The 10352-nt window shown below is 30.7% G+C and overlaps 1 protein-coding gene across 1 annotated transcript; it reads right to left on the reverse strand.

Moving 5' to 3' along the window:
* Positions 1–84: 84 nt before the first annotated feature.
* Positions 85–4885, reverse strand: LOC112800130 (protein CYCLOPS-like). Its single transcript, XM_025842227.3, has 10 exons — positions 3944–4885; positions 3197–3243; positions 2871–3011; positions 2711–2759; positions 1887–2622; positions 1487–1530; positions 1336–1381; positions 909–957; positions 677–805; positions 85–509 (listed from the first exon to the last, which is right to left on the reverse strand). The coding sequence occupies exons 1-10, from the start codon at positions 4133–4135 to the stop codon at positions 386–388; spliced, it is 1557 nt and encodes a 518-aa protein (XP_025698012.1). The 5' UTR covers positions 4136–4885; the 3' UTR covers positions 85–385.
* Between the last annotated feature and the right edge of the window lie 5467 nt (positions 4886–10352).

The following is a 10352-nucleotide window of genomic DNA, read 5'->3' on the forward strand; positions in this document are numbered from 1 at the left end:
ATTCAATTAAGAATTCGTGTATTTTTTGAGTCTAAAACTGATTCAGGCAAAGAATACTCAAGAAGCAAAAATCAATGCTAGATGGAATCCGAAGGCCAAACACTTGTTATATATAGCCTACTAGCATTTGCACATTTCTTACAACCCTAAATCATGCTAAGCTTTATAAGTACATTAGATCCATGTTCTAGTTCACCAAATTCATTAGCAATATGATATCCTAATCTGCACTTCTCAAATCTCAAATAACAGTTAGATTTTACAAGTTACAAAATCAATATGAGATTTACGGAATATTTTGCAAATAGATTTCAGAGGTTCACTATTTATCAGGGGTAGGCCTAAACTGTCCCCCATAACTTAACTATGATGAGATACATAAGCATTAGATTTTTCCATTTTCTGATAACATTCTTTCAATCTCTTCTAGGAGGCGCTCTTTTTCGTCTGCCAACTCTTCGTTCTGCTTCTGAAGGTCTTCTATCTGTTTTGTCTGTTCAGAATCCTTCCTGAAAATTCGCAGCGTATGATCAATATATCAATTCATGTATATACAATTTGCTTACTAAGTTTAACAGGTAGTAGGAAAATAAAGAATGAAAATTCAAGTGATTCTATAATGTATGTTTCATCTTACTATCTTAGTAGGTGCTAAACTTTGTTTTTCTTTGATTACCTATTCATGAAGGACAGATTAAGTTTTAGCGACCGGACTTCCTTTTCAAGGGTCTCGCACCGCTTCAAGACAGCTTGCATGTCCGAGGGAACTGATGGTGTTAAGTTTCTTTCCTTTGCCTCAGCCATTCTGCATCACAAGAACATGGCTTTACAAATGAAACAGGTATCGAATACAATATGAGATAGGAAGAAACTCCATTATATGTGTTTCTAAGGATTGATCTACATACTTCCTTGAACGTTCCACCCTGCGCTTTTTTGTAGTGTCTACTTTTTCCTCTGCACAACCATTTAGTTTGAGATATAAGAGAGAGTCAAACAAAAAGCCATAATTTCAACTCAATCATTTTTTCATCATTTTCTCTATAGTTCCCATCATGTGATCCAGACAATCATGTCAAAATGATTAAGCAATTGTGTGAGTTGTGGTTTGGACATAAAATCTCTGTCTTAGCATAAGTTAGAATTTCACATGGTAAATCTTATTTCCAATATTTAATATTCGTTAACATTACCTCGAGCATCTAACTAGTATATTTTGTTATATTAAGAATTTAAGATCCATGGATTTATAATTATCCAAATGCATATGACATTGTAGAAAGTAGAATCTAAAGAAGTAGTCATTAACATGGTAATCTAAAAATAAATGGCTACCTGAGACTGCTGATGATACAGATCCATATCTGTCTAGACTTCTCCTCTGCACAATTTAACAAGATTTAAAGGAAAAATGATATAAATATTAACTCTTGTTGAAACCATAATTCTATCGAAGTAAGTTACGATATGAAAGAGTATGCTATACCTTCCGATCATCTTTGAGATTATCCATTATCTGTTCTCTGAAACCTGCACGTCCACAAAACACAATTGTAGTTTAACGGGGAAAAAGATGGACATTTGTTAAAAAAAAACCAAATAATGTAAAAAACATTCTATACTGATTGAAAACCAAATAATCAAAAAATATTATATTCCGAGTTCTGAGCTAAAATAGCATTTGAATGCAAATTATAAATTGGACATAATAATGGTGTGGACTCCTAGTTAGTACATTGTAGTCACTTCTTTTGGTGGATCAGTTTTCAAATAAAAGAGCTTCCGCAATGAACTGATTTAGTTTATTTTTGATATCAAACAACACGAACATGATGAAGGAAGTCGAATGAAAAATTATTTAGGATACTCCTTGTTAAAACTTATACCTTTGACTTTATTTTGAGTATTCTCTGAACTTTTACTCACTCCCACTTGTTTCCATGAGCTTTCGCCAAGAGTTTGATTTGAATTGCTGGGACCTTCACAAGCATCTAAACCAGAGGAGACAACAGGTGCAGCAGCAGAGGATTCACTTTGAGAAGGTTCTTGTGAAGCTGTCCCTATATACATTTGGTTTGTCTGATTAGCAAAGCTATCCATAACAAAGTTCATCGATCCTTCGAGCGTTTGCAGGACTCCGTGATCAACTTGGCCATTGGACATAGCTTGAACATTCACTGGCTTCTGATGACTCCAATTTTCTTGTCCTTCAAGAAAACTAGTTTGGAAAACAGGTTCTTGAGGACAAAAGATTCCATTTAGGCTTTTATCTGCGGCTTCCTTCTCGGCTCTCTTGCGTTGCAGAGTGTCTTTTAGTATGCTGACAGAAGATGAAACTTTATCTGCGTCACCGAATTGAAGTGTCTTGAAGGTAGATGAAGATGAGTTGGATGGAGTCATGAATGATCGCTGCTGGTTTGGAAGCTCATACATCGAGTGATAATCAATACCATTTAAATTTGCTGCTTCTTGTTTCATAGTGTCAATACCATCAACATGTTGAGGCATCATGCACATAGATTCGATACTTTGTGCTGCCTGCGCATTTTGCATTTCAGTATACCTCCTCCTCAATTCGGATGACCGGCTCCTAGTCATTCTTTGATCACTAAGAAACCATGCCTGCATTTAACAATGAGACTTCAAATGGCTAAGAATATTAATTGAATAATGACTTCAGCTGAGATTTTGATACATGATGTAAACATACCTTGGCCAGGAACAAGTTACCAGGTTGCAGTTCTCTATCTGCAGGATCTCTGAAGAAAATTGAAATTTCTTAGTCAAACAGATTAATATAAAGGTTACAAGACAAATTGCAGCATAGATTTAATGAGTATAGGTTGTTTGAGGAAAACAGAAGTAATTACCTGACTGGAAAATTAAAGTCACCTGAAACATCATTGGATAAAGGGTTATTAGTTTGTACATATGGTTTGTCATTGCTTCTTTCTTCTGAAATTACACCAACATGCTGCTGATTAGACACATTGGCAAGTTCTGTGGACACCCTGCAGTTAAAAGAGAGTCGCAATGTCAAAACAATATATAAAATCAGGACGTATGCCTCATATAATAAACAAAAGAAAAGAAAAGAAAATATTATGAAGGAAAGTCACAATTATCAGCATACAGAGATTATTGGAAACTAAACCACTTAATACTTTTGTGGAAGTGTATCTTCATATTAGCATACCTCTTTGATAATCGCCTGTTAAGTCCCATGCTTGATGAATTATAAACCTGATAAGAAAAACAAAGGTGTTAAATAATAGAAAATATAAATGCAGCAAAGTGTAGGTATAAGCAATATCCAATTACAAACTCCACACTCAAAAGGATCACTACATGGCATTGATATCATCGCCAACAAAACTAATTACAAGCCTTAATATTGTGTATTTGCAGACCATATTGCAGTAATAATAAGTAAAAAGAGTAAAAAGTGCAGTCAACTCAGAGGAACATATTCTTGAGATACAGGGAACTTTGTTGTTTAATTTTAATTGCTGCTTCTTGTTAATCCAACCTTGACATAACAATGTTCTAGATAGAACCAAATTGTATATCTAAATGTCATTAAGTAATGCAGAAAACTGAGTTCTTGGTAGAAACTCAGGAAATCTAAGCTATGCTGGTGAAATCCAGAAAAGTGTGAAATATGGTATTAGGAGCGGCAGGCACAACTCTCGAGCCAAATTAGTCGGACTCTCGGAACTCGGAAGTAGGAATAATTTGGGTATTGGCGGCAAAGATCAATGAAGTAGTATGTGTGATCATGTGTACTCAAGTAAAAGATATAGAGTTCAGGAATTCATTTTGAAAGATGTGTATGTCAAACAAAACTGCCATCATGGAAATTTTCTGCTCTGCTCTGAGACAAAACAGAACAGAAGCAACACAAGAAACATGATCAAAATGTGATGATATATAGCAATCTTGCCTCTCCATTAGTTAGCCAGCGTTTGAAGAGCTCCTCGCTGTCGACGCGAAAGCTTTGAGAAACATTCTTGAATCCCAACGTCTCCATGGTCGGAACTGGCATTCCAATAGGGCTCTCAATCACAGTCTTGAGGAACAACTCATCACTTGTGTTCTTGTACAAGCCAGAGAATCCCCTCCCTTCCATTTCCATGGTGATGGTAGTTTCTTCTTCCTCAAGGTCAACCACTTGAAGTAACTACTTTAATACTTTTTTTTCCAACTCAAAGCTTGTCTAATTAGCACTTAACAAGTTTCAGAAAGAAAGATTCCTATATGAGTTCTGTGTTATCACACTAACACAACTCCAAAAACCAAGTGAAGGAATAGTATGTTTCAAAACTTTGTGACATTACTTCACACACTATAAAATTGAACCCCACAAACTCAATCTTTGAACTTTGTCAAACTAGCAATTTCCCTTTTAAGAAAAAGAAGGGAGAAAAAAAGAAAAAGAGTTGATCAGTTTTAGTTCAGGAATTTTTACATACACCCTTCATGCATAACAACTAACATACAAGTTACAGCACATGAACAGGTCTTAGTGAAACTTCAATCAACTTGGAATACAATAATATATTTTATATAAAAAAAAAACTTCATTAGAACTCGGTATCTAGTATTTACTTTGGTCAATGACAGGCATTACTGTATATAAATATGCTTTCACTAACAATGAAAAAATGACTCCATAAGATTCTGTTTCATTCATTTGTCTCTTCTATGCAATGAAAGCAGAAAATTATAAAAAATAAAAAATAAAACAACTTGCGGCGGTTAATGTGAGTGCGTCAACGGTTTAGAAGGCGCGTTGAAAATGGGATTTTAAGGGGCAGGATTAAAAGTGAGAAAAGATTTCAGCTTTTGGGTGAAGCAAAGAGAATAGTTGCATTAGTTTAATGACAATTTGAACAAATTAATTAACAAAAATTAGTGACTAAGGTGGGTGGTATTGGGTGATGGGAGAATGAGAGTGACATTGAAGAACTTCATTGGTTGAAATTTTATAATAAAGAAGCTGTTGAGATGCCGTTTTCATTGTTGGCTTAGGACTGCAAGCAACTTTCCTTAATCTCATCTCCATCAAATCTCTTCTATTCAATATCAAGCTTTTTTCTTCCTTTAATTTCATAATTTTCTTTTAATTTTTTAGTGTATTCTCCACAAATGAAGGACTAATTTGTTAGGCTACATTTATTTATTTATAGGAATAGAAAATTGAAATAGATATTCATTATATTCTATTTTTTAAATCTTGTTCTCAATTTCTTGTCTTATTTTATTTTCAAAAACAAACTCAATTTTATGAATTGAAATTCTATTAAAAATTATTATTGACTAATAAATTACAGTGAAAACTCAGGTGCAGTCGACTTTACGTGAAGTTGATAGTTGAGAGCTGTTAAATAAAAATATAGTCAAGTCAGTTAAATCATCTAACGACTTTCAGCTATCAACTTCACGTGAAGTCGACTGCACTTGTGTTTTTATCATAAATTACTATGTGCACAACACTTTCTAATTGCATGCTTTGACTAAATCCTCGTTTTGGTCCCTGAGATTCATGGGATTATTCATTTCGGTCTCCGAAATTTAAATTACCTATATTGGTTCTCCAGATTTAAATTTGGGCACCAATATGGTTCTTCGACTCTTTCCAGTGATGATTAGCAAATAGAGTGCTGAGATGACCCTCTTCCTATCACGTTGGACGCTCTAACGGCTAGTTGATATGGCGAGGGTTGTATTTGTATCCAATTTAGTCCCTCTTTGTTAAAACTTTGTCATTATAACTCAGATAAATAATAAGATAATTAGGGTTTCAAGGACTAAATTGGATACAAATTCAACTCTCGCCACGTCAGTTAGCCGTTGCAGTATCCAGCGTGATAGGAAGGGTGTTATCTTAGTACTTCGTTTGTCTTATCATCGTCGAAAATAGTCGAGAGATCACATTGGTGTCCGAACTTGAATCTAAAAGACCAATATAGATAATTTTAAATTTTAGAAACTAAAATGAGTAATCACGTGAATCTTAAAGAAGTCATAGTTTGAATTTCAAGCAATCATTACGTATAAACACATATTAGACTTTTAATTATAACTTCGAAAAACATCTTTATAAATATTTTTTTTAGAAATACTCCTAACTTTTAAACGCCTTTTAAAGAAAAATGAACTTATACTTTAAAAAAGCATAAAACACTTGTTAAACATTACTATGTAGTTTCCTTAATTTATAGCGCAAGTGCTGACTACATAACAATAATAAAGTAATGAATGGTGATTTGTTGCCCACAACAACGCATATACGTGCCATGGAAATGCAATTATCATTACTTTGGTGATAGGATTAGATAGAGAGAGAGGGAGAGAGACCTTAGAAAAATTATTTGGGTATCTCAAGATGCATTTTTAGAATAATATTAGAGAAAAAAATAAATTTATTTTATTTAATATTTATTAATTATAATAATTAATAAATACTGAATAAGAGAAATTTAAACTATTTTAACTGATTTTTTTTTTCTCAAGCATTATTATTATCCAATATTCAATACGAAGACATCGGTGCAGGCTACATTATTATTCTTGAACAAATTACATTCTTTTGTTATTAGCTTTTAGTTAAAAAATAAATTTTTTATTTAACTCAAGAGGCATGTATGTTATTATTACTTATTATTACACCCATAATTTGTACATCATTCCTTTTTTCGTTACTATCCAATTTCCCTAAATCAAAATTGGAAAGTGAGAAAACAAGCACTAATATTGTATGTGGATCAAAGTTCCTATTCTATTCTATGTTTCTAACAGCATTGGTTTTGCAATAGAAATTAAACGGATTAAGTATATATTACTGAATTGGTTAATGTGTAAGTGCGAGGAATATATAAAATTGGTCTTACATTAAAAAAAAATAAAAAATAAAAAATTTATAAGATAAAAAATTTATTAATTTATTATCTTAAAATTTTGAATTAAATTTATATACATATCCTTATGAAGTGATTTTTTTTTCATTCTCAATTTTTCATATAATAGAAATATAATTGAATATTAGATACTGACGAGTAGTTAATTAAAACATACATAATACTACTGTCGAAAGATTATTATTAGATTATTATTAGATTATTAAGTCAATGAATAATAGCTCAAATGACATAGTCTTCTCATACTCATTTAAGAGGTTACGAGTTTGAATCTCTTATTTTTGATAAAAAATTTTTTTTTTGAAAACAATCAGCTCAATACAATAGTAGTGGAGCAACCAAAGTCATCCAAACTAGAAACAAACAACAAATCCGTCCCATGTCATCTCCGGCATAGCCATCAACAACTGAAGGGATCTCCACCGCTCCACTCGATCGCGCAGAAGCACCTCAATCGGTGATTACGTTCTTCCAACCTCTTCGGTTCTTCTGTCCAACTAAAAAAGTGTTCTTTCATCGATTCCGGAAAAGACCATCGTCGGCCAAAGGCTGAAATCCACACACTCCACACCTGCCAAGTAAATACACATCCTAGAAACAAGCGATGTACATCTTCCACCTCATTGTTACAAAGAATACAAGTAGTATCGTCCTGACTTATGATTATAAACCGGCTCAACCTGTCTTTTGTATTCACTCTTTCTATTAGAACGAACCAGACAAACAGTTCCATTTTAGGCGGAACCAACCTCTTCCAAATAGTCCTAGTAAAGCTATAGCTAGTTACCTCTTCTGGGATCAGTTCCTCCTGCATCAACATTATTATTAAAAATATTAATTAAAATATATAGTAGTGTAATGCATCAACACTTGTGGAATCATATTAAAGGTTTAAAACAACTAAACAACTAACTATTTGGTTACATATAATTATAATTAGTTGGAACAAGAAGAAGAAGACATGGTTATGCACACCACATCACCTAATCATGCAATTTTTGCAGGCAAACTAATCAATATACTATTTCAACCTTGATAGCAATTGCAACATTTTCTATCTATATACCCCTTTAGTATATATTTTACCATTGGCAAATCTGATACTGTTAGTTTTTAGCACATTTCTTAATTAAAAAAAAAATAGATCCAGTACATTAATTTAAGAAAAGGAAATCTAACATAAAATAATATTTGGTAGTCTTACAAAATGACACAAAATATAGAGAGATAATAAAAGAAATGAAAATAATACAGAGAAAAAACTTTCTATCTTACTCTCTTATTATTGCTTTTCTTTTGTCGTCTATCATCACCACTTGAGGGAAGTATACAAAATGCACAAAATTTGTGTAGTAAACACAAGAAAGATATACAATATAAGAATAAAAAAAATGCTTTTTATACACTAAAATTAGTTATAAAATCAATTATTTTATTTTGAGTTTAATTTTACATAAAAAATATTATATGCACATTAATATATATAAATTTTTAAATCAATCATCATATATTTGTGTATAAATATATGTATTGTTTAACTTATTTTTAATATATATTTTATATTTTAATATATATTTTATTAAGATAATTAATTTGGTGACTGAGTCTTAGTATACACATAGTATAATTGATTATACATATTAATTCACGTATTTTTCTTAAAAAAAAGATCTTTTTTCAATGAAAAAAGATCTTTTTTTTATTTTTTAATGTGTTTGGCAAATTTTTAATAGTAAAAGTAAAAGCACTAGTAAAATAAAAAAAGATCTTTTTTGAGAAGCTGTAATTTACATCTTTTTTTAAAAGATCTTTTTTTCTTAAAAAAAATATATTTTTTATGTAATAAATAAACAAAAAAGTACTTCTATATTATTATACCCAACATAATTGATAGATAAAAAGACCTTTTTACATGAGATATCCAAATATAAAATTACTTTTACTTCTCTATAAAATCTTTTAAAAAAAGATAACTCGAAAAAAAATCTTTTCTTAAAAGCTCACTCAAACAAGTCCATAATCAGTCACAAGAATAATCAAATATACCATAATAAAATAATCAAATGTACAAGACGGATAATCAAAATTGTTTACAAGAACAAAATATTTTTTTTGGAAATATCAAATATGTTGGACAAAATAAGTAAGGAGGATACAAGAGAAAAACTTGGAGCTGCGTTTATTATTGAAAAAAAAAATAGAATTTCTTCTGAGATGGTTTGAAATTTAACAGGAGATCAATAAAACATCTGGTTAGAATAGTTGATAAAAAATAGACATATATATGGTGAAAGATAGAAGAAAATCTATAAAAATCATGTACGAAGAACATAATATATATATATATATATATATATAGAATTCAATGATATTGTTTGATTCATATAGTTAATTAATTCTATCTAATGAGATAAGACTTTATTATTATTATTATTATTGTTATTATTATAACTATATATTTCTATATGATTACCAATTCATAATTTTTTTGTGTGTGTATACGTTGCAAAATTATATTATATTTTGTACATATTTTCAGTTCCAAATACATTTTTGTATCTTAAGACAATATTCAATCTTGTGGATTCCTGTCAAACTTAACCTTTGAAATCTTCGTTATGAGTCAACTGTTTATGAAACTTACTTTGATGAGAGAGGATCGAGGAAAATAGAATGAATCATATAAGGGAGTATGTAATATGTTACACATCATTCAGACATAAAATTAAATAGAGCAAGAAACAAATTGACTTATATTATTTTTTAAAAATGTTGGTTTGAACTTTGAACTTTGAAAATTAAGAGTCAAATTATGAAACGGCATAATTAGAGGGAATATTATGGTACATTCCTCATGCTTGGCCAATTTATTTTCAACAGCAGAGAAGACAATGTTGCTCTTTTTAGCATTTAAAATTAGAAGCACTGAGAGTCAATAACACGGTTTTAATTATTTAATTATTAGTTCACTAATCAAAATTCAATAGTGTTGCTAATTAGTCGGCAGCATATTTTGTTTGATTGGTGACTTATGAAACAGTGTCTATCATTATCATAGAAAGTTCATGCTTCATCATTAGTTTATTTACAGTAAAATATTTCTATATTAAGTATAGACAATTGATGTGATATTTTATTTATTTTTGGGTAACATATGAATTTGTTTTAAATAAAATTCATAATTCATCTAACCATGTACTATAAGTTAATAGAATATTCTATATTTATAACAATTTTCTTATGCTATACCCTTTATTACAGATATCAGTATAATACTAATATCTTTTTAATAACCCAAATTGTATTTTCTAAATTCTTTTTTCTTTCAGGGTACCCACAACTATTGGCAGACTACTAAATCCCTTGGCACATGAATGTTTATGTAGTGTTTGGATGGAAGATTGAAAGACATAACTCAAAGATAAAAATTGA

The sequence above is a fragment of the Arachis hypogaea genome, chromosome 5, assembly GCF_003086295.3.
Source record: "Arachis hypogaea cultivar Tifrunner chromosome 5, arahy.Tifrunner.gnm2.J5K5, whole genome shotgun sequence".
NCBI classification, from domain to species: domain Eukaryota; kingdom Viridiplantae; phylum Streptophyta; class Magnoliopsida; order Fabales; family Fabaceae; genus Arachis; species Arachis hypogaea.

Coding starts and splice junctions, on each gene's coding strand:
- LOC112800130 (XM_025842227.3), bottom strand. CDS start 4,135: ATGGAAATGGAAGGGAGGGGATTCTCTGGCTTGTACAAGAACACAAGT. Junction 1,382..1,486: donor ATCTCAAAGATGATCGGAAG/GTATAGCATACT, acceptor TAAATTGTGCAG/AGGAGAAGTCTAGACAGATA. Junction 806..908: donor AGGGTGGAACGTTCAAGGAA/GTATGTAGATCA, acceptor CTTGTGATGCAG/AATGGCTGAGGCAAAGGAAA.